The sequence below is a fragment of the Dermochelys coriacea genome, chromosome 10 (genome assembly GCF_009764565.3).
Source record: "Dermochelys coriacea isolate rDerCor1 chromosome 10, rDerCor1.pri.v4, whole genome shotgun sequence".
NCBI classification, from domain to species: Eukaryota; Metazoa; Chordata; order Testudines; family Dermochelyidae; genus Dermochelys; species Dermochelys coriacea.
The window spans coordinates 63520722-63546608 of NC_050077.1; the positions used below are offsets into that span (position 1 = coordinate 63520722).

At 40.7% G+C, this 25887-nt stretch overlaps 1 protein-coding gene across 4 annotated transcripts in view; it reads right to left on the reverse strand.

The window, feature by feature from the left end:
- SCG3 (secretogranin III) overlaps nt 1-25887 on the reverse strand; it is a 63065-nt gene that overhangs the window by 5193 nt on the left and 31985 nt on the right. For 2 of the 4 annotated variants that reach the window (XM_043493260.1, XM_038418862.2), the window contains 3 exons: nt 9958-10041; nt 9099-9227; nt 4772-4852 (listed from right to left, as the gene is read on the reverse strand). In XM_043493260.1, the coding sequence (XP_043349195.1) occupies nt 4772-4852; nt 9099-9227; nt 9958-10041 (294 nt within the window). The remainder of the gene's footprint in view (nt 1-4771; nt 4853-9098; nt 9228-9957; nt 10042-25887) is intronic. The other 2 variants (XM_043493261.1, XM_043493262.1) reach the window with 1 other exon arrangement.

The window sequence follows — 25887 nt, forward strand, 5'->3', positions numbered from 1 at the left end:
GTGTGTATGATAAACCCATTGTTTCATGTTCTCTGTGTGTGTATATCAATCTCCCCTCTGTTTTTTCCACCAAATGCATCCGATGAAGTGAGCTGTAGCTCACGAAAGCTTATGCTCTAATAAATTTGTTAGTCTCTAAGGTGCCACAAGTACTCCTTTTCTTTTTGCGAATACAGACTAACACGGCTGCTACTCTGAAACCTGACCTCAGGTAAATCACTTAATACAGCCTTCCCTCAGTGTATCCATTTGCATAATAGCTATAATAATGCTTACCTATCTAATAGCAGAGCTATGAGGTTCACTAATGTTTGTAAAGTGCTGTGAGATTCTCAGATGAAAGGGAAGTGAAAAATATTTATTGTAATAGTCTTATTTATTTATTATTAACCATTTTGATTCCCCCCAAACCTTCCCCTTTTTAACATGATACTGCAGGTCTGGCTATCAGTAACACTTCACCTGTGACCGACCTGACATGGGACATTTCTTGTGGACCTAAATTAGAAGGACTGAACACCTCATAATCTTGGCTTGTGTTAATGTGCCAATATTAAAAGGCTGTAGTTCCTGGGAAATTTCTGTGAGAGCTGTGGATAAAGCAGGCTATCAAGGTAAGGATTCTGAAGGCACTAGTTTAAGACATCTGCTCAAATGACAGAGCCAAATGCAGCCTTGCTGTGAAAGTGACATGGCGGGCGTAGTTTCACCGAGGCTGACTGTGGTCCATAGACATCAGACATCAAAACAGGCCAGAGATGGGACATGCTCTCTTCTTTATGTGGAACAGTTACTACAGTTAACTGAATACATATAAAAGTAGCCAGTGCCCTGTTAGCATAAATTTCACATTTCTATTAGGTTTCAATACTAACCCCATAACTTCTTGCTCTGGAGCCAAGATAGATTACCATAAAACATTTAGCAAAGTCAAGAATGAGCAGACTAATTTGCAGAAAGTGAAAGGTAACACAAGATAGGCCTGCATTTAAGAATATATATGCCAGGTCCTTGCAAAGCATGGAAGATATTAAACACACAGTCTATGAACCCAGTCATTGTACATGAGAACTCTTACTGAGCCCAGTAGAAGCAATGTGTGTGTAAAGGCTGAGAGATTGGGTTTTTAAGAGGGCACTTCTTCTTCGACTGAGATACTCCACAGTTTTGCCAAGTTGTTCTTGGTGCAAGACTGCATGGGATAGGCAAAGATGGCTTTGAGTCTTTATGATCCCATGAGCTAAGGGCCTGCCAGAGACCAATCTAGTTCTCAGCATAAGATAGAGCAGCCCTGCTAAGTAATGCCTAGCTGAATATAGCCTCAATAGCATTAATTCCAGGGGCTAGCAGGATTTATGGGTGCTCCAGCCATGCTCCCTTTTCCCTGGACATGCATGGACCTTTATGCTGGGGGCAGAGTGGAAAAGCTGTGTATGAGCCTTCATGGTGGCTCTATGCCAACTGAGGATTACTATATTCAAAGAAAATGCCTGGGGACCAGATCTGCTGATTTTACAGTTGCTTTGTATGACCAGAGCATGGCAAAATAGCCAGAGCAGGGTAAAGACTCTGGTTTTTAATATGCAGATACATTAATGCTGGTGAGTTAAGTCTTATATGCCTCCATGATGAAAATATACCCAATTCTTCAGTCTTTACTCAAGCAGAATTCCTATTGCTTTCATTTACAAAATCCCCAGATTCACTCTTGTTTTACATTAATATTTGCAACTGCAGGATCAATTACATGGAAATTTGATGGTTTAATTAATGCTAATAGAAATTACAACAGTGAAGATTTTATCCAATTTTGGCTAATTTGCATATGTAAAGTGGCAACATTATTGTAGTTTCCTTTCAAACTCAGCATATGTCAGCTATGTTATATGCCTTTTAACTGAAATATTTCTTTACACCTCATTAACTTGAATATGTAAACAAAAAAATCTTCTTTCACACATCTGAAACATTACACTGAACTCTGAAATGGCCATACTAAATTATAGTGAGGCTAATTTATATATACAAATGAAGTCAATTGGTGGTATTTCCTAAAAATAATCGTTGAAATCTTTCTAATCTATGAATGGTGAGAGTGAGTGTTATGAAACTTGATGGCTCTCTCATTATCTAAGTATTTTGTGAACAATTCAAAATATGCTGATTTGCATATAGTAATTAGGTAACTCACAGTTCTGTTTCTGAGGACTAAAAATTAATATAGAGTTATTCAGAAAGAAGGCAACCTTCAGGGCTGGGAGCTATGCCAATTTACATCAGCTGAGATTCTGGCCCTAAGAGTGCGGATCTCAAAGGTGGATAGAGCATTCAAATAATGGCCTGATTCACCACTGCATTGCTTGTTTTATGCCAGTGTAACTCCACCAATTTGCCTGGGTCTTCAGCTCCCACCAGGCCTGGAGACAGCACAGATGGGCCCACAGAATCAGGGAGCCATAACTGGGTTCCTGATGACCTGCCTGTTCCCCTGTTCAGCAAAGTTTGGTTATAGAAGAGTATAAGGCCAGAAATCAGGCCCCAATTTCTATTAATGGTCACCTAAATCACACGGGATTGTTTCTGTTTCCTGATTGGATGACTTTTTTTAAACAGAAAAATGCCAAATAGCAAATAAGGGCTGATGAAGTCCCAGAGGGAATTTTCAGATGAATAATCATTTCTGTTAAAATTCATGAAACATTCTGGACTTGCAAACATTTTCCCAAGTAAGCTGACTCATCCAAATACTCACAAGCAATTACTAATACAGGCCCATGAGTGGAGCAAATGTGCCATGTTTATGCACAAATATATTTGTGAATCACTTTTTGTATTATTCCACCATGTCCAATTTGCTAGTCTGAAAGTAGACAAAGGATTGATGAGCATATAACCTTGAAGTGAAGGATTATGACCCTGTATGATTCAGTCTGGGATAAACTTACTCAGTTTGTACTCCAATTACAACCACTGCTAGATTTTTGAATGAGCAGTTGCCAGAATACACAGTATAGAAACTAAGGGGTAAAGCAACAGGAGATTAAGGATTTTATTCTCATTTACTTACAGTTTAAGGCCCTAATAGTATAAAATATAATGATATTCAAGATTGCCATTGTGGATCCATTCATTTAAGGAATTCACATCAGCACATCTTAAGGCTTTTCCAGACAGATAAAATGCTATTATATCCGTAGTCACAGTCATTTTCAATTTGCAGTAATGATGGGGAAAAGGTTACTGTGAAGAGGAGTGAGGGGCTGCTCAGGAAATGGTAAACAGAAAACAATCCCATGTGACTGAACACTAATTGCTGTAACAAACACACTGATAAATGGAAATATTTATTGGAATTGGCATGAAAACTCTGCAGTAAAATGCAAGCCTGCCACCAACTACAACTGTTGCTGTGGGTTGTGTGGAGAGGATTTTAAGAGGGAAGGAGTTATATGTGAGAAAATCAGGTCATTATTGTTCAGTCCAAACATCTTCTACTGAGCTTCTACAAAGGAAATGAATGTGTCAAGCTGTACTCAGGCACTGATTAAATAGTGCCCATCTTACACTTTACCACACATAGGGGCTACTGAGAGCACATGGGGCAGAACCTTCATCATACATAGGGGCTGCTGAGAGCACGTGGGGCAGACTCAATCTCAACTCCCCCTCCTCCATGGCTGGTGGCGGAGCTCCTTCTCTCCTTTTCCAAATGCTTTACACACTTTCCCCCACCATGCCCTGTGGTTTCTCCTTACCATGGTCAGGATGATGGTGGAAACCCAGCCAATAGCACCAGGGCTGAGACAAGAGCTGGGACGCTGATTCTGTATGATGCTTTGAGGGAGGAGATTGTATGGACAAGCCAAGTGGTCCTGTTGTTCCTGTGGATCCTGCCCTTGCCCCTCTACCCGTCCCCAGCCTTTCCACACTGTTGCCAGCCCCATCTCCTAGGAGAAGCAACGTGTTGGAGAACCAGCCTAAGGAAGGTTGGGCAGCTGTTTCAGTCAGTGTTCCTCTTCTACAGAGCTTTACATATGAAAGATGCACAGTGTCCTTAGAGCCAATCCTAGGTGCAATTAATAACACCATAATGCTCTTATCCTACAGATACGATTCCTAGATGTTTTCACCTTGACTGTATATGAAACAAAATCTACAGGATTAGAGCTTCCTGCTACTTGGAAAGGGAGGCACAGCACTAGCACAATGCCATTGGGTTCCCACAGATGCATGCATATATTAAAAAGATCCTCTTCATGAATGCTAAAAAAAATAATCCTTAAAACACTTCTATTGATCTCACGGTGTAGGACTGACATTCAATGCACTCTGCAAGGCTAATTTAGTATTCTCTGGATTTTGGTGAGTGAGGGCTTAGGTGGGGGAGGGGGAGATGAGGGGGCTCAAGGAGTTTATTTCCAGCAAGTTAGTCAACATAAATGTTGTGAATTCAGGGCCAGTTTGGACAGGCTAGTTTTTATATTTTGTAGTAGTTCAGTGCAATATTAAATATATTTCCATAAGATCATGGGTCTTTATACAGACTATTTATATAATTGGTACACATAGCCTACATTTGGGCCTAGACTACTTGACAGTGATTTAGCATCACTAATTATGAGGCAGTGATCCAGACGTGTCCCTAGTCTCACATTTTATATTTCTATGATTCAGCTCATCTCATCAGGCTAATTTATACAATGTAATTTGTAAACTAAACTGTAATCTGAGTAGCGTCCATCCCACATGTGCAAGATTATTCATTTCGTACCTTCTTTATTTTCCTGCTTGTTATGCTTCTTCAGCCATTCTATATTCTTCCTGATGGCTTCCAAATAAGCCTCAGCTTTCCCTGGAGGGACAAATGAGAGACAAACCAAACACCCTTCATCAGTGATGGATGCAGCTTGTTTAACTGAGAAAGCTTGGTTACAGTGAGGGCAGATTAAAACTGTGCTTAGTTTCCATTTAAGGGACCGGCCTTATTCAAGCAAAATTCCCATGCGTGGTTAGCAGATCCTGTCCGTGAGAGATTGGTCAGCTCCGAAATGAATTTATGGTCGTTTCCTCACTTTGATTTGTGTCACTCCCATTGATATGCAGGGATATTGCATGCATGGACTGGGGTCAGTCTGTGGTGTTTAGAGCCCAACAGCTGTTAAACAAAGATTAAAGTGTTAAGACACTGGGGTATGATTTTAATAAGACTGAAAGCTTTGTGCATCAGCTCACATACTAAAAACATCAGAAAGCTCTTCTATTGACTAAAAGAAAAGGAGTACTTGTGGCACCTTAGAGACTAACAAATTTATTAGAGCATAAGCTTTCGTGAGCTACAGCTCACTGTAGCTCACGAAAGCTTATGCTCTAATAAATTTGTTAGTCTCTAAGGTGCCACAAGTACTCCTTTTCTTTTTGCAAATACAGACTAACACAGCTGCTACTCTGAAATCTTCTATTGACTGGTATAACAGTGCACATCAAATATAAGATTGTAATGTTCTGAAAGGCATAAGAAAAAAACCTACAACCTGAAATGCAGGCACAGTATTAGCTGAGAAAAGGAAAGCATGAAAACTATATAATCTCGTTATAGCCTTTATATTCTGAATTTTGAAATGGTGTCTATTTTTAGCCCCAAGAGCACACAGGTCAAAATTAGTTCAAGGATTACCTAATAAGGCTCTGAAGGGAATGTTATAGATAATGGATTCTGAATTCTTAACTTGGCTAGAGCTTTATTGATGTAACATGCTCATATTTGTCAGGAAAAGACTAGTGTGATTAGCTTGTGGAAGACTGTTACAGCCTAATGTGCATGTCTGATCCCATCAATAAGTGGATACAATAGTAAATATACTGAAACCTTTGAGCTAGGAGTGCAGAGTTAGCGTGGAAGGAAGTCAATCTGTGAAATAGCAAAGCATGTTAGATGAAGAGACAAAGGGTCAAATTCTGATTTAATTTATACCTGTGCAGGTCCATTGAGTTGAATGTGGTTGTGAAGGTCTGAGAGCAAAATTTGGCCCAAACTGGATACATCCTCCATAGACATACCTAGGGTATCTTGCCTCAGATTGTTAAATTAGTCTGCAGTTGTCAACTTCTCATTGCTACTGGATGCTCAAATAGCCACCGTAGCAAAAATACCCACTTCTCTCTGTGATTGGCTATAAGAGTGCACTCCATCCTACTGGGTGCCAACCTCGGTATGGTGACTCATGAATTGTGACCTCTAGGCTTGATTATTGCAACTCGTTATATCTAGTAGTGAAACCACATATGCTGGAAAAGCTCCAACCAATACAAAATACAGCAGCTGCCAGCTTGGCAACCAGGTTGCCATAAACATATCATCCCAGTTCATCACTCTCTGGTACTGGTTCATCAGTTAACAAAGAATCCATTTCAATGATTCTGCTCTGATATTCAAAGTCCTCCATAAGACTGGCCTCAGTTACCTAACAAATCACCCGTCTCTGCAACCACGACCTCCCATGATAGCTACCTTCTACTGGAACAAGGAAACTGTTGACCATTGAGGAGGCTTGTGAGTGTAAGAGACAGACCGTCCATGGGAGATGTAACTAGACTATAGAATTCACCTCAGCAACAGATACAAAAGACCCTGGAGCTTGCCACTCTCATAGCTAAATGTTGAACACATGCAAAACTTAGTTTTCTCTCAGTAAGTCCTGCACGCACACACACGACACCCACTCTCTCTCATACACAAACAACCACCAACCAAAAAATCCTATGAAGGAATCAAAGTATTTTTCCTACAAGCTGCAAGGAAATAATTATACAGAGAAAGTGTTACTATTCTATTTAAGTACTTGAGAGGTGCTGAAACACAATAGTGATGGACATTATGGAAGTGCCTTGACACAAGAGATTTAGCTAAAAGTACATTTATGCTTGTCTTTGGATTTTGGGTCATTCCGTGTCTGAAATACACACTGGCGAGACATGCTGTTTTCCATGGATTTTCTGTGTGGTATGCCAGCCGAGTTGAGTTTTTTCCATTTACTATGGATTTCTGTGGAAAGAGTAGCTTATGGTCAGGCTAACCTGCCATTGCATACAACATTAAATGCTGTGTTGAGGCAGCTGGCATGGTAACAGGTATCAATGCTCTGTTTCCTCTTTGAGCTGCTAATTTACTGCCAGAACATAAAGTTCTGCATAACTTTGAAAAGGCAATTGCTTAGGCTGACAATGTTGTTAAAAGCACCCTCACTGTCTAGCAGTGGGCCGTCCAAATTACTTCATTCTGTAGAACAGACAACTCACTGCCTTTCAATATCAGCTTCTCATTACACAGATTGGAGAAATCAATATGCTCAGTCCAGAATATTGAATGCACCGATGATCTTACGTCACTAAAGTGCCACAGATGCAAAGAAGCCATATCTCATTGCACTAGTGTATTAAAAGGCATTTGATCTGATTCCTAATGTAGGCTATAAATTGTGTAATAAAGGATTATGGCCACAGTTCAGCTAGGCACATGGATCTGTGTATTTAAAATTAGGCATATGCTTAAGTACCTTTCTGAATCAAGGCCTATGTGCTGAGGCTTAGGAATAGCATGAAACAAAATAAAATACATTTTAGGAGACAAAATGAGAAAACAGTACTGTTGCTAGAGACATCCTTTGGGGTAGGATCATATTTACTAGATAATACACTAGCTGCATACACACTGCAATCACAACTACACTAACGAGTTATCTTCATTCAGCCATTGGGATTGCGAAAGAATCATGTTAAGGGACTATAATATTCATAAAATGGTAATTAACCAATTTAATAAATTAATTGATACTTTTTTGCAGATAATGGACTAAATTAATGATATTTTGACTTTACAGATGTCAGCAAGCAAACCTGTATAAGAAGACTGTTAATCATTCCCGTATGAATTTCTTTCATTCATTCCTAAAAACCTTAAGTTGCAAAGGGTTAAAATCTTAGAAAAGGAAAAAAAACCTATTTTAAACTCATATTGTCTTATTTTCATAATTTAAAAATAAGCATTTTGGGTTCTTTTCTGAGCACCTTTGAGATTCAAAACAGATCAAAGGCCCAATCCTGCTCTCTCATTGGACTCAACAATATAATTCCGATTGACTCCACTGTACACGGCTGCACTATCCAGGCTCTTTAAAATACGTTTTAAACAAAATAATTTGCACCGAGAAACTTCTCAGGGCAGAGAGACTGTCTTCCTCTGCTTTACATGGAGCCAACCATGTCTAGTGCTTAAACAAGTACTAAATGATAATATACATGTGACTATACTGCATTCACATTTAAGGGATCTCTTCTTCCCTTGATGTGTATCTGTATCTCATTTACATTACACAGAATTACGCTCTTGCATAAAGAGGCTGCTGATATTCCACTTCAGTCACTAGGGTAGTTTAAGGATACTAATAATCATTCCAGGCTGTTTAGACTGAGGATTGGTGGCAGGGAATACAGACTGCTGGATTTAAGCCAAAGTGCTAAATTAGAATTGTCATTACTCAGTACCAGCTTATCTGAAAGGCCTGAGCAATTCCAATCAGGTTAGGGGTCAAAGAATATATGAAGAAAAAACTTCACAGTGCAGAGGAGAGTAGGGAATTCACTTTTATGGGTTGAAATTCATGAAGGTCTGCTGCCCAGCAGTGTTGGGTGCATTTGGGAAGAGCAGGTCACATATGCATGAATGGAATTGTATTAATATTAGGGCTGGCTGAAAACTTTCCATCAATGGGAAATTGTTTTTTGATTAAATGAAAATGTTTATGAAAAATGCCTGCGTTCAATGGAAAATTTTGATTGTTCATCAAAACACCATGCACACGACAAGCATGTCAGCTCAGAGACTGAGAGTTCAGACCCAAGAGTTGAATAGGAATTGGTCCCATGACCACACAGAGTGCTAAACACAGGACCAACGGGCTTGTCTCATTAAAAAATTATTCCAGTGGTGGTGTTATTCTGTATCCACACACCTGTGCCACTCTGCTGTGTATGTAATCCACTGCTAGCCTGACCAGGAAAAAAATCCAATCATTCGGTGCACAGGCTAATAGCAAGAGTACCTTTTGGTTCTTCATTGTTTCCTGCTGTATTTTGTTCTTCCACTTTTGTGGAATCCTTCAATGTTTCATACAGTTTTTCCATTTTAGCTGCTTCTTCCTTTGTACTGTCTGCCTCTTCATTGCTCTTATCTAAAGAAGTTGCAATCAGAACATTCCCTTACTTTTGTACCATACGTAGCATAAGTGTTTTGAAATCACATCATTCATTGCTAAGCATTAGCATGTTCTTTTGGGAATTTCAAAGACTTTGACTATTGATTCAGAAAGAAACTCACAGAAGCCTGAAAATGGTGCATCTCTAAAGGTCATCTCCTGCCTTGGTCACTGAAAATGCCTACATTTTCTCATGCAAACACTAATTTAAGTCAGTCAATTAAGATATAATAATATATATTCCCTAAGGGCTGGTTTCAAAGTTCATGGAAGATTATGGGAGTTTCTCCATTGACTTCAATGGGCTTTAGATCAGGCCATACAATCCACAGAATGGGGCCAGTCTTTATTTTTTTCTTTTATTGCAGTGTGTACAAAGAAATCAAACCCATCGAAGTCTAGAGCCAGGTCCTCCAAAGCATTACACAAGGGTTGTCCTTGCGTATGGGTAATGGTCACTGAAGTAAGGATAGTCCCCAGTGGAATAAGAATGCTTGTGAATAAAGATTTGGAGGTTTTGGCATTATGTGACAACTCCTTCCTTCCAGCATAGACACGATAGTTACAGCCCTGCATTTTGCAGGCTCAGACCCTTAAATTACCAGTCTGACACCTCATGAAATTAGTTTACTTATAACTAAATAGGTTGAACAACAATGTGCTATTAAACGGTGATTGCAAGAAGATAGAGGAATAGAGTAAATACCTGCTAGTAGCTTGTTTTTGGTGCTGGTCAGGGGGCTTTCAAGTTTATTCTTTGTCTGCAGAGCTATCATTGTATCCAAGTTTTCTGGAAAATAAAAAACATCTAGTTACTCTCATACTGAAAATGACAGTGCCCAGATTACCCACCTGTGCAAGAACATGGTTAAATTGCCTGTAGAAAACAAAAGGGTTAACAAGGAATTAATAATTCTTGTCACTGAAGATATAATGTAAAGGCAATTGATTACCAAGTAACAGAATAGCTATTTGGCTACAGAGAACTTTGAATATTTTAAAGTTAGAAAATATGCTACAGCATGATAATATGGGCACCAAATAATACCAATATGCATAAAAGACAGCAAGAGAATGTAGATCTATTCAAATTAGAGTATTTAAATCATCCAGACTCTTCTTCCATTTTGATTCAGTGAATGAGCAGACAAAAAATACAGACCACATTGTGCCTACCAACTGCTTGTGGTGTAAGAAATGGATCTATGCAATTACAGACATTATCTCAATCTAAACTGCAAACAGCATGTTTCTTTTTCCTGGAAGGAACATATTCTCCAGAACAGTTTCTCTGACAAGTGCTTTTATAGTCTAGTTGGGAAATAAGTCCAGTAAAAAGGTTTTATGTGATATTTAAAGTGGAATCAACTTTTAGAAAGTTCACTAGATTAAAACAGCATTTGTACAAGTGCCGCAGAAAACAAACATTTATTAAAAACTTAGCAGACTATGGAGACTTTACGCAGCCCTAGGAGACTGTAGAACAATACTTTCTAGTACTTTAAAAATCTTTAGGGCTAACTCTTGTATCCTACAAAAGTCAAAGCAGAATTTGGCTCTTGGAAGGAAAAACATTTACATCTCAGATACAATCAGTGCATACTAGTACAAGGAAAACAAAACCCTTTAGATATTGTATTTAATTACACACATGCAAATGCAGATTATCATGTAATTAGTTATGCTTTTTCATTTATATTGTGGCAGTAATCTAGAATTTGCTTGTTCTTTCAGCAACCTTTTAAAAGTACAATTGAACATCAATCCACAATTCTATATTTAAGAACATAAGAATGGCCCTACTGGCTCAGACCAAAGATCCATCTAGCCCAGTATCTTCTCTTCCGACAGTGGACTGTGTCAGGTGCCCCAGAGGGAATTAATAGAACAGATAATCATCCAGTGATCCATCCCCTGTTGCTCATTCCCAGCTTCTGGCAAACAGAGGCTAGGGACACCATTCCTGTCCATCCTGGCTAATAGCCATTGATGGACCTATCATCCATGAATTGATCTAGTTCTTTTTTGAACCTTGTTATGGTCTTGGTCTTCACAACATCCTCTCGCAAGGAGTTCCACAGGTTGACTCTGCGTTGTGTGAAGAAATACTTCCTTTTATTTGTTTTAAACCTGCTCCCTATTAATTTCATTTGGTGACCCCTAGTTCTTGTGTTATGAGAAGTGGTAAACACTTCCTTATCTACTTTCTGTACACCAGTCATGATTTTATAGACCTCAATCATATCTCTCCTTAGCCATCTCTTTTCCAAGCTGAAAAGTCCCAGTTTTATTAATCTCTCCTCGTACGGAAGCCGTTCCATACCCCTAATAATTTTTGTTGCTCTTTTCTGAACCCTTTTCAATTCCAATACATCTTTTTGCAGATGAGGCAACCACATCTGCACCCAGTATTCAAGATGTGGGCATACCAGGGATTTATGTAGAGGCAACATGATATTTTCTGTCCTATTATCTATCCCTTTCCTAATGATTCCCAGCATTCCGTTCGCTTTTTTGACTGTCGCTGCACATTGAGTGGATGTTTTCAGAGAACTATCCACAATGACTCCAAGATCTCTTTCTTGAGTGGTAACATCTAATTTAACTTCTAAACTTCTAAACCAACAGTTGCTCTGTGAGATTTTTGAGTGGTTTAATTCTAGTTAATGCTAACTTTTCCTTTGTAGAAATAACTGAATCATTCATCATTCATTATTAGGTATGGTGACTATGACAGAGTAGATGGTTATGGGATTAGTAAAAGCCTTAAATATTTCAAATCATATTTTACTTATGAGGCAATGAAGAAAACACACAGAGCTAATCATTTTACCCATGTTCTAAGAGCATATTTTTCCAAAGGAGAGATCACCAGCAAGAAATATATTTTACTTCACAGCAGATAACCAAGAGAAATTTTGCCCTACAACTGGTGAGAAATATTATAATCCTGCATGGCTGATGGAGTCATCTATATTTTTATTTACATTAAATAAAAATGGCAGTTTTTTGTGGCTGATACAATGTTTTGCATGACTGCAAATCTGTTAATTATACACAAAATTAAGTTTCTTTGTAAAAACGTTTCATTCATTATACATTTCTGTAATATGAGATTGTGACTTGGCGACATTTGCTCAGCTAAGGAGGACTGGACTTGGTAAGCGTTGGTAAGCAGATCCACGAATAAAAAAAAATTTGTGTTGTAGAAAGTCATATTTATTTCTCAGTAATCACCTACTCCAAAGCTTTGAGTCAAACCCTCAACGTTATTTTTCATTCTGAATCCGTACAGTGCCAGTACTCCAGCCTGGTTTTGGGGACTACCATGCTGCAGTAGGTAGGATCTTTTGAATGGGGTGTAAAACTGAGGTCCTTGTGCTTATGTTCATTAAATTCTGGATCAATTTTAACCATGCAAATAGATTTGCTCTATACATTTCTCTTGCAGTTTCAGTTGGATAAATTATTCTCATTCACATTCTGTTTTATGCTGTTGTGAAGTATTGACACTTCTTTTAGGCCCTAATCCGGCTAGCCATTTAAGCATATGCTTAATTTTAAGCAAGTGAGTAGACATTTGAAGTCAATGGTCTATTCAGATGTGTAAAGTTAAACATATGCTTATGTGGAATGATTGATTAGGGCCTTCCACGCTCTACCCCAGAAGTAACAGCATTTTAGTGGCAGGTGAAATGATCCCTGTATTATGAAATGATCACTGAATGCATCCGATGAAGTGAGCTGTAGCTCACGAAAGCTTATGCTCAAATAAATTTGTTAGTCTCTAAGGTGCCACAAGTACTCCTTTTCTTTTTGTGGACGCAGACTAACACGGCTGATACTCTGAAACCTGTATTATGGAGAGACCAAGAGTTCTCCACGGTTAAAGTTACAACAGGGTTCCACTGAAAGGCTGATCTTCAAACCCCGATATAAATCTGTAGATGTATATTTCTATGTTACCAAATATGAATGAGAAGGAAATTTAAAAAGATTTTTAGTTGCTAACTTTTTAAAAAATCACTTTTTGAAATTTTCACAGGGGGTGGGATCTACATAAGCGCCAAAATGCTTTAGGAGCACAAGACCCAATGGGATTTGTGCTCCTCAGTCACTTCACCGCTTATGCAATTCCCACCCACATGCCTAACATTTCTTTGTATTTTTCTATATTATCAGTGCAGTCCAATTTCAACTCAATTTATTGCTGGTAAACAATACACATTATCGTCTTGTTGAGTACTCTGTGCACAAGACAATAATGTCTATTGTTCACCAGCAATGCAAGTGTGTGTGTGTGTGTATATATATATAATTAACATTGTTTACCACTAGTAAATTGGGGTTTGTCACTGAAATCAACATAGAACAAAACATGATGATAGAAAAAAGTTTCATCTTCAAAAGCTGATGTATAAAACTCTAGTCCTCACAAGATGTGGACAATTTCTTATACAAGCCCTTTCAATAGGGAGTGCTTTTTACAAGTAAAACTTTGAAGCTGCCTAGTTAGCTGCCTGGCACGTTAACCTTAATATAAACATTTAGCGAACTACTGTATTTTCAGTTTCATATATTGGGAGTTAGCTGTGCAAGCCATTAGTGGGAATTGCAATGACACATTCTCACACACAACAGTGATACGATTACCCAAGAGGCCAATTTCTTATTAAACAGGATTGGTTGCTTTCTTTTTTTCAAAATTAATTTCCCCTCCCTCCCAGCAGTTTTCATTTTTTCAAGGCACTTGTGTTTCCATCAGATGTGGATGGACCACGGTTGAATGATGTTTGCTTTGAGTTACATTAATGGCGTGAGTCATCTCAGAAATGACATGTGCAGGGCCTGTAGCTAAGCAACTGAATGTCCTACTTGGTGGTCTAACAAGATCTGATGACTTTTCTAGTTTGGTTACCCTAGCAACCTATTTGTTACAGAGTAAGAATTCATAAAGGTGTTGACCTTTTGTCAGCCTGGCCACCTCTTTGTAATGGTACTAATCAAGACAAAAAAACAAGAGCTAAGGAGCTAATGGATGTGACTCAGGTTAGTAAAACAGCTATCTCAACGGCAATAGGCTTTGAGAATGTTATTAATTATCATGAAGGCACTGTGTCTAATGGTTAGATCCAGAAACCAGACATCAAGCAGATCTGGTTTCTACTCCCAGCTCTACCACTAGCTTACTCTTTGATCTTGGGTGAGTCACTGGGGCCATTTTCCAAAGTGGCCTCTTATTTTGGGTATGCAATTTGAGACATCAAGAGACAGATTTACAGAGGTCCAGAGTACCGCATTTCCCTCTGACTTCAGCTAGAAATGTGAGAACTCAGCCCTTCTGAAAATCAGGCCCAAAGTTTCTCAAAAAACGAAGGCACCTAAAATCAGAGGCCCCCTTAAAAATGATTAGCCTTACACCTCTCTGCCTCAGTTTCCCATTTGTAAAATGGGATAGTAATATTAATCTACTGTCATAAACCCCTTTGAAATTGTTGTGTAAGAGCTAATTATTGTTGTGAGAGCCAATTATTATTACTTAAATGACTATGGGCTTGTTAGTGGGCAGTGAGTAATCTGCCCATGCTAATGTTTAGCTGAATGAATAATGAAATCCAAAGCTGATACTTCTGTCCCTGTGTACAGATCTTTTCATGATGATTTCTGGGGTTTTGTAACATTTCCTGGAAAGATATAATTTCTTTGCATAATCAACCTGTGCCTAGGAGGCACTTTCATATTATAACCTTGTTCACTTGTCAACTTAATTTGAAAGTTGACTGATGACAAAAATTTATGGCATTAAACAACACTTCTGCAAAAAAGACTTGCTCTGTTGTGTTGTTCCCATGCAGCATAGAAATGCTGGGTTTTTAAACAGAATGTGATGATCATAGCTCTTGATAGCAACTTAACTACAGGTAAAGAAATCAGTTTAACATACTATAGCAGGCTTCAGCATTAGAGTTTGTGCTGATAGTTACCAGTATGTTTATGTATGTTTCAGTCACCAAGAAAAGCAGAGCTCAACCAGGCTCTCCTGCTTCTTGCAATGGGTGATCTGAGAGATCTTGCAAGCTCTCTTTCCATCTCTCAGAAGACGCAAGTCTGCTCAGTATTTGTTTATGTATTGACTTGTGTATATATGATTCACTGCTCCCTCCTGCATGGAATGTCAGGCTGGCTCAATAATTTGGACCAAATTCTGCTCTCTGTTACACTGATGTAAACACAAGTAATTCTGTTTACTTCAATGGCTTTTCACCAGTGAAACTGAATGCAGTGTTTGGCCCTTAATCAGCTTCACATATCTCACCCCATCAAAAAGGGGTTATATGAACTACTAGTAGCTAAAGTTGGGCCTCCGGCACCGAACTAGAGGTGGGCTGCAGTCATGGAATGGAGGTAGCACTGGTTTTGCTGATTGATGATTCACTCTTGCCCATACACAGGAGAAAGATGTCCACAGTGACACATCTATGGACATCTGGATCTGTCTGTGGCATTTATCATCACTGATCATGGCATACTACTGTCCTTCCTCAGAGGGAAGCACTGAAATGGCCCACATCCTTCCTCTAGGGATACTGCAGAGAGATGTGATAGTGATAGGTAACTGCCCCTTTGCTTCCAGAGAACTCACCTCTGGAGTGTTGAGTCTCTCTTCCATCCTATTTAACATCCACACCAAGTTAAAAGAGCAATCCTAAGGCACCATGGTCTCAAATGACAGCAACATTCAGACAACACCCAGCCCTATATCTTCATTACTTCTGACACAAGGAGCATCATTTCCAACTGTCCCATGGACCAGCCATGATCAGCACCTGGATGTAAGCAAGCTGGCTGAAGCTGAACCCACACAAGACAGAGGTGATGGTGGGAAGAGGGAGACACTTTGAACATCTAGCAACTATTGTCACATCATTTTCTACCAAGGGAGTCTGCCTCCATATCATCAGCTCAAACCACAGCCTTTAGGTCCTTCTAGACTCCCCATTGCTGTTTGTTTGTTTCCCAGGTCCCGAAAGGGGTAAGCATCCAGAGGGACTCAGGCGGAGAGCTGAGACTCCATCCCCTTCAGAGTGCTACAGCCACTTGAGTGACCAGATCTGGAGTTAGTGTATAACCCATCAACACCCACAGGGGACACTGGTGCAGGACCAGAATGCTGACAGTCTGCCAGTGGCTAGGAGGCTGAGGCCTCTACTGTTTGTTGTGAAGCTCTAGCTGTGCTGCTCCATGCCTTTGTGACATCCAGGCTATACATAAGCATAAACACACAAACATCCACAGAACTCGCCCCAGCTACCTAAGAGAACCCTTCTCTTTCCATGATAATAACCTCCCCTGACCGCTACATTCTACAAGAAACATGGAACTCTCACTCTCAAGGGTGAAGTGTGGGAGAGCAGGAGACAGGGCTTCCTAAAAAAAGTAATGGCTACATGCAATGTATGTACACCAGGTGGCCAGCAAAACTGTCCTCCGAGGCTGGGGTGTGGCTCCTTCTTACTGTTGATCATCTGTCAGAACACAAGGATCACTGGGAAATTCTGGCAGAGTAAATGTCCCCAATTCTTACTTAAGCCATGTGAATTTGTCATGCATGTTTCTGGGACTTCTTCCCAACACACTTATCACCAGAATATTTTTACATGTGAACATGTCTCCTTTAGAATCTGCCTGCGTGGTGTCACAACCAAGTGTTTGCAGCCTCATCATTACCACTCATGAGAGAGTCATGTCACATATCCCAGGTGGGGGCATCGTGGAATGAATCAGCCAAGAGGGGCAGGCTGATCTGAAAGGAGACAGATGCAGCCTCACACACTGCTCTCTTGGTAATCAGCAATGAGAAGGAGAGGACATTCTGAGGGGGACATCACAATTAAGAGTTAGTTAGTTTGTTTGTCTGAGGTGGAAGCAGTGTCAGGATTTCCTTTGTTATTTCTGTTTAATCCCCTCCCACAAAGGCTGGGCATCAGGCTAACTCCTTCATGCGGCTCAGGATAGCTAGAGGCAGCTCCCTCCAGAGCAGTAGTTCTCAACCTATTTACCATTGTGGGCCGCATATGCAGCTCTCTCTGTGTTGTGTGGGCCACCTCCACACAATATATATACTACCTGTATGGTCCTGAAGATGTCACGGGGGCCACAGCCATAGGTGCCAACTCCATGGGTGCTCCGGGGCTGGAGCACCCACAGGGAAAAATTAGTGAGTATTCTGCACCCAATGGCAGTCAAGCTTCCCACTCCCCCACCCCACCTCACCTCCACTCGCCTCCTCCCCCTCCCTCCCGGAGCTTGCTGTGAGGGAGGGGGGAGTGGGAACACGGCAAACTCAGGGGAGGAGGCAGAGAAGAAGCAGGGCTGGGGAATGGATTTGGGGAAGGAGTCGAATAGGGGCAGGGAGGGGGGTGGAGTTGGGGTGGGGACTTTGGGGAAGGGGGTAGAATGGGGGCAGGAGGGGGCAGGGCAGGGGTGGAGTCAGGTGGGGATGGGGGCAAAGGGGGTCGAGCACCCACCAGTGCCATTACAAATCACCGCCTACGGCCACAGCTGTGTGCTGACTGGGCCGCAGGTTGAGAACCACTGCTTCAGAGGATTTCATCAACATCACTCTGGGGTTAGCCAGATGGGAAATCTCTCAAGAGCCATATGATGCAATTCCTCCTCCTATCTAACCCCCTCCCTCTGTGGGGCAGCTCAGGCTGCCTGTGCAGCCCATTAAGTAACAGTTTGATAGCATGCATCTTGCGAAGGGCACTGGAGTGGGACAGGGGTCATGTAAACCCACCTGTAACTCAAGGGGAGAAACTTAATTTGGGAAATTCAGATACATGGCACCCTCCCTACCCAACATCCTAGTCCTAATCCCACATTTACGGTTTCAGAGCTCAGATGTGCCTACAGAGACACTGACTCCAGAAGGCAGTCCTTATGCTGAGCTGTTAAATATCAACAAATGGGATGGAAAATGATCTTTTCACCACAAAAAAAAAAAAAAGTGACAGGGTGCAAAGCACTGGGCTTTTAAGAATCAGAGAAACTAAACATCAACAGAGAAAATATTAGGAGATCCAGCAGGGAGAGTGGGAAGAAGTCAGCAAAGGGATGTAGAAGAAGAGCCATGGTATTTGCAAGAACAGAGGAATGAAATGCAATATCCTCTTTTTAGTTGAAAGGGTGTTTCATGAGGTTTGGGGAGTCAATGAGGGAGGAGTGGTTCAATGAGAGGGGTCTAGTAATACTGAAACAACTGAAACCTCCCTATAGTAATTCAGCTGATGAGCCTGTGGATATGCTATGATCTCACATGTCACTCAGATTTCTCTCTTGGCCCAAGATCTCCATATCTATACACTACAATATGGGGCAAATCCTTTCAGAATCTCAGTGCCACGTCCTAGGCCGGCAGTCACATGCTTTTCAATCTGGGGCTGTCATTGGTTCTTTCTGGAGTCAGATCTGGCACTCTCACCAGACTGAAGAACTCTCACTTGAAGCGTCTGGGGCTTTGGGTGGGAAAGAAATGTAGGATCAGGTCATTATTGGAATTTTTGTTCTGGGACAACCCACACAAGTGCCACACCTTCTCTGGGGAAAGCAGGAAAACCATTTGACTTGTTTTGCTGTTAAATTCAATGCCATCCCATAGATTGGCAAAGGGAGACTGACCCCCAATGTCCTTCTAGATAGGAGTGGATGGATCCAGACCATCCCTTTGGTGCCTCTTTATGGTGCGAAGGAGTGGATTTGGCCCTCAGGACCTAGCTGACCAACACATCCCTTTTTTGAGATGGAAGGCTTAGGGCCAAACTGAGAGGTGACCTACATGGTGGTGAAAGTTAAACATTAGTGAGTGTGTGCATATAAGTAGATATAATTTATTCGTTGATGGGGGCAGAAGGTTGTAGCAAGAAAAGCAACTGGCACTGTGTAATGAGGGGTTTGATAAGGCTTAATTATATTCATGGGGTGCCCTCCTTATGTCTCACCTGCTTATACACTCCTGCCACAGCCCTCATCCTTCCTTCCGCTCATCATGTAAGTTACACTCACCAACCTGTGTGTATCCTACATTGACAGGGAGGCTTTCACCTGGCAATTCAGACGCAGTAACAGTGGGTGAAAGAGGAACAAACTGCTAGACACTTTTCTGCTCTCTGCATTACGCTATTGGCCCAGACCTGAGCCAACCTAAGTAGCTGGAAATTTTGTCACTGGTTTCAATGGGAACATGTTCAGGCTCAGTGTCTGGAGTGGCTGTATTGAGGAGTACTGCACAAGCTTGGCAGTATACTCAGCTGTGTCCTTGTGTCTCCCCATTATAGTCCAAGTTGTGTCTCCTGGGCACTGGTCTGTGTTGTGGTGGAGCTCTGAGGGGCACTTTACAGGAGGGCCAAGGAAAGAACACCCACTTTAGCATCCCAAATGGTAGCTGAGAGAGCATGAGAGCAGCACAGTGAGTCAGTTCCCCTATGGGATCAGAGGTGCATTTCCCCAGGGTCTGAAGGGTTTGGGGTCTGCACTCCCTGTGTCCTCAAAACTTTCCACCAGAGAACATCTTTGCAGCTGAACCATATGGAGATTCCTGGGTCTTCTTTTCCCTCCTGGTGGAATTTCCTTCAGAGGTACAATTTGGCTCCAATATAGCGTTACAGTAAAATTGTATTATGAGTAATATCTTTAGAGAAAGGACAAACTAGTTTTAAAAACTCCGGGTATGTCCACCCAGGCAATTGCTCATACAGAGGGTGTGTGCCTACCTATGAACCACTTACCCATTGCTGGTATGTCATGTCATTTAGAATCCTTCTCTGAATAGCCCATGAGAAACAAATGCACAGAGACATCTGTTCATGTCCAGTTCCAACCAAAATAATCTCCTACTCAGCTGTGGAAGGGGCGAGAGAATCAGACAGTGATTCAGAGCTGAAGGAAGGAGGTGTGAAAGAGGTGGCTCTGGCTCATATTTGAAGTAAGGAGGTGGTTCTGACTCAAACACTATAAATATTGAAGAGATGAAGCCATGTCTATTTTTCCTCAGAACTGGTCTGCTTTTGGTTCTATGTCCGGCATGTCACTGCTCTCTATATGTACCACTGCTGCTTCACCTCTAACCACAACATGCTAATTGCTTTACTCAAAGCAGGTTAAGAGGGAAATCCATCATAGACACCAAATCCACAGAACACTTAAATGTGTTTTCCTTCTCACTGCTCTGCTTTCATCTCTCCTCCTTGTCATGTTTTGCTATTCCCCTTCACACTTCAGTAGCTACTTAGGATGCTGATGAGATGGTACTTGCTCAAAACCCAACCAGTCATCCTGGGTAATAATGGCCAAATCCTCCCATTTATATATCTATGGAATTACAGACGGGGCAATCTGCCTACACATGAATCCTCATTTCCTCCTATTCTCCCCTTTGTGCCCCACACTCTGCCCAGTCTCTCTCTCTGATTCTTCCTTTGTCCCCTTTCCCTCCTCTGTCTCCAAGTTTTTATCCATGCTACTTGGAGCAGCCTGATATTTCCCACCCACCAAGGCCCTGTCCAGATTGGGAAAACATAACATGAGTTACTTCTGCTCAGGGTACTGTTGCACAGAGCAACATGTTCCCTGACTCCTCCCCTCTCCACCTGGCTCCTTTATTCATGGGCAATCTATATTCCTGGTGCAAAGTTGCCAAAAGTGACTATGTGGTGGGAGGAAACATACCATGTAGATGCCTTTTCTTATCATCATGCAGACCATGCCCCCAAATTCCACTCTATGTGGATTCTCTTCAAATTTACTCCCTTCCATGCTGTACAAAAGCAGGGCACGTAAACCCTTAATTTGGATACTGAAAATAAACGGACCCACCCAGGTCATCACTGAAGATACAATACAAGACGTTTAGCACCAAAGCATAAGTCTCTCTCACTGGAGCTAAAGGAGTAACTCCATTAGCTGGTTGCAATAGTAGGCTATTATCTTCTGTACACTAACCACTAGAGCAGTGGTTCTCAAACTTTTGTACTGGTGACCCCTTTCACACAGCAAGCCTATGAGTGAGACCCCCCCATATAAATTAAAACACATTTTTAATATTTAACACTATTATAAATGTTGGAGATGAACCGGGGTTTGGGGTGGAGGATGACAGCTTGCGACCCCCCATGTAATAACCCCGTGACCCCCTAGGGGGTCACAACCCACATTTTGAGAATCCCTGCACTAGAGGGAATACGATTCATTAAAGCAGCATGTTACACAACACAACCTACACTTGGGGGATACATGGGGTTAGAAGTTCACGTGCTAGTGCAGATTTTATTGAATTGGGATGGCAAAGGATAAGATTGCTACCATATTACCCCCATAAATGCAATGTCAACAAGTCAACTCTTCTCTAAAGAGTATAGGTTAAAGTTTTAAGTAATTCATTACCATATTTAAATGAACTGGAGCTCTTTTGGGAGCCAAGCTATTTGTTTGGTATCCTGGGAGGCTTTCACACTAAATATTTATTAAAACTAGATGATTTTCTTTATGCATTTAGCATCAATAGAAGAGTGGGATGATAGATTAACCTGCAGTCGTCTTCATCTGCCCAACCAGAAAGAAGGAAATCCTAGCCTCACAACCAGTTATAAAGCACCATAGTGCAGTTCTGGATTAGCTCCAGATAAATTAAGAACAATTCAACACCTTAAAAAAAAATAAGATTCACCTACTTGGAGATACCCTTCCACCTTAAAATGAGCTGGGGTGATAATATGGTGGTGGGGAACCCACATACAACACACTGGAGAGGAGACTCTCTCAGCACACAGAGAAATCCCTTTCTTTGTGCTGTTCAGCCTGTATATATTTATCTCATCATTATAGACACATGCCTCAGATAGGAGAGACAAGCTGTCAAAGGGAAACTCCATCATGCTTCTACTCAGCACAGTGAAAGAAAGCTACAGAAGGAAAGTGATATATTGTTCATACTCCAATATTAAAATGGTGCATTGCACAAGGATCTATACAATGTGGCCTTGATCCTGTTCTGCTGAAGTCAATGGTAGTTTGCCATTAACTTGAACAGGAGATGAGGCTTGTCAGCATCTCTAAGGAGGCACTCGGCACCTTGCAGGATTTGGGCCTTTAGTGATCAATCTCAAACTGTTTGTAGAACATTCAGAATCAGTTAGTTGTTAAATAAATAGAAGCCTTATCTTCAAAGTATAAATATAATGAACTACGTGTCCTATTCGGCATACAGTAACCCAACTTCCCCACTCTGAAGGGCTCGAATGCTCCTTTGCATTGTTCAGAAACTGCCTGGATTCAGTCTCTCCGATAGATTTTTCAAAGCAATCTGGAGGACAGTAGACACACATCTACAATTAGCTTTAATGCCCGACAACATGTCTAAATCTCATAGACTGCACTGAAAATCTCAACCTGCCATTTTAAATATTGGATTTTGAGCAATGTGTGTTAGAGCATCTGTCTATTTGCTTTATTATTTATTAGTTGCTATGGCGCATGAAGTGTAGAGAACAGCTGTCTGCCCTTTCATCTGTGCATCATTTGCATGAATTTTCACCCCAAGTCACTAACAATCCTAGATCTCCCTGCTCCAGAAATTCTGCTGCCCCTCTCCACTCCCCAAGCTAATGAAAATAGATCTCCCATACACCAGAGTTTAATATTTGAAATGTATGCAAGCTTTCTGGAATTTTTCTAAGTCCAGGCAATAAAACTGTACCCTATATCCATGTTGTCCCTTTACCCTGACACCCTTTATACTCTTTTTTTGGCTGCAAAGATTTTTACTAAAATAGTATCCAACCTTCACAGGGCAGGGGTACTCCCCAGAAAGAATTTGTAAAGGGGAAGACTCTCCCTAGAAACATACTGCAGAGCTTTCACATTGCTGAAGAATTTCCCCCCAAAGTGTGGCATCAATAGTTAAAAAGTGGAGTGTGTTGGGAGGATAGCTGGCATTCTTCCAACCGCAGGACAGTTGCCCAGTATGATGTGTTTTGGATGAATGCACATTTTACCTCAGTTTGTTCTAGCTTCTCTTTAATGCTTCCAGACTTGTGCTTTCTGCTAAAGTGCATCACTGGTTTTACATATATAGTGTTTCTTGATGTCTGGCTTCTGCATTATGGATATATTACGAGACTTTCAATATGTATTGGTTTTATATATTTAATTATCAATTTTGTTTTTCTCTGTGTGTGTGTGTTTCCCCAGCACCATCCTTCAGCTAGATCCTGTGCAACTTAGGGCTAAACCTAATAGTATCATTCACTGTTGCAGCAAGACATTTTCCCCCTGAGTGGGATATAGTGATGATGACATAATGCTGTGGTTTCAAATCCCAAACCAGCTGTTACTGGTGGATTCATTTAAACTCACTGCCTCTATGTCCATGGAAGACACAAAAGCTTATGACTTGATTTAATAAATGATTTATTATTTTTAATATATAATTCAGGGATGTAGTTTCCACATGGCTTCAATCAAAAGACAGGCAAAAGTAATTTATGCAGCTTAATGCTGTAGTAAAACAGGGCGAGAATATATTTCCATCTGCTCAGATACTCTAAGTATTCCTCCTTTGTCAAGCAACATGGGATTTGATGATGCCAACTAATTCTGGTCGAAGGGAGAAATTAAATAGTTGTGTTTTTTTTTAATAAAGGCAATTTTTTCTTCTGACACATTTATAATAATTGTATTTTTTACTGTGTATGTGTTATACATTGAGCCCATATCTGTAGCACCTAGACTTCACTAAATAGCACTTGTACATATGGCAGAATTTACATGTATATTAAATCATTTTGTAATGTTTAGATGTATAACATTGACTATGCCACTATACCAAGCTAATATTCTCATATGTTTTCTATCCTTGAACTCTTGAAAATATTTGCTCAATCTATGAAGGTCAAATTTAAAGTCATTTCCCAAGTCAGTCAACAGTAAATCTAAAAAAAGATTACCACAGAAGCAACTTGAGACCTATGAAAGAGCTTTTTCCATTACAGTAAATTGCTTCAATAGAGCACAAAAAAATCTCTCAATCAATGCATCTGATGAAGTGAGCTGTAGCTCACGAAAGCTTATGCTCAAATAAATTTGTTAGTCTCTAAGGTGCCACAAGTACTCCTTTTCTCTCTCTCTGTCTCTCTACAAATCACAGGTTTGCGAGCCATAACCTCAGGTTTCAGAGTAGCAGCCGTGTTAGTCTGTATTCGCAAAAAGAAAAGGAGTACCGGTGGCACCTTAGAGACTAACAAATTTATTAGAGCATAAGCTTTCGTGAGAGTGAGCTGTAGCTCACGAAAGCTTATGCTCTAATAAATTTGTTAGTCTCTAAGGTGCCACCGGTACTCCTTTTCTTTGAGCCATAACCTGACTACATCAGTTGCTAGAATATGTTTTGTCACCAAAAACTCTTAACCTAATCCCTGTCCTCTTCCCCACTGTGTCATCCTGGCAATTTGTTTCCAGGATTGAAGTATTTATATACCCAAATCAAAGCCAATTTGAACAAATGTCCTAAATATTAATAGGTTAAATGTGTCCCCAATGTAACTCCATTGACTTCAATGGAGTTAGATCAGAGATAAAATGAGCCCATTATGTTTTGGCATGATGCTATGGTGAAAAGCATACAAGCCACACTATCTCCATTTGCAATGATGATAGTGAAACCTCCACAGTACTTATATCAATCACTTTATTGTATGTGGCACTTTTAATTCACATACAGAGACTGTGCAGTAAAGGACCAAATACTGACAGATGTTGTCTGAACATATGATGCTTTTAGCAGCCCACTAGAATGGAGTGCAAGACTTGTCCAGAGATTTACTACATTATTTACAGTACAAAAATAATCATGCAGTGTATTTTCATTATGAACTACAGTACTGTCTGTGACCAGGTTATTGATAACAAATCCATGCAATTACAGTAGGATCCAGTAATCAGATATCTGCAACTGTCTATGTTATACAAGGCTATGGGCTCCATGAAAGGTCACTGCTGATCCTGGCTCTGTGACAGGCTGATTTATTTAGCTGAGAGGTCAAAAACTTATTATGCAAAACCAGACCAGGGATAGTTGAGAAAGTGACGGGTCGAGGAGACCTCATGTAGATGAGCCCTCCTCCTGCATCCCTGGCTGCTCAGTTTGAATGGCTATGAATGCTTAATGTACAAGAGTATGTGATGTCAAAAGAGGAGGTTTATGAGGGAGAGTTTGTATCATTCCAAGATCTCTCTTAAAGAAAAGGGAGTTTGCATAGCCAAGAATGATATGAAGGGGTTCTGGGAGCCAGCAGCCTCATAGCCTATTGCTGAGCTGTGACCCAAAGTTACAATGCAGCAAACTTGACAGATGGTGGGATAGTTACGTGACCCAGGTCCCCAGAGTTAGGCCCACTCTACTATAGATGTTCGTGGAAGGCAGAATAAAGGTCCCAATATGTAGTATTTCTTTTGGGAAAATATAAGGGCCTGATTCATCACCAGTGTAATGTCACTGAAATCAATGGACTTACACCAGTGTCAAAATGGAGTAACACTTCAATGAATTAGCCTCTAAATTTACATTTGATTGATAACCTTT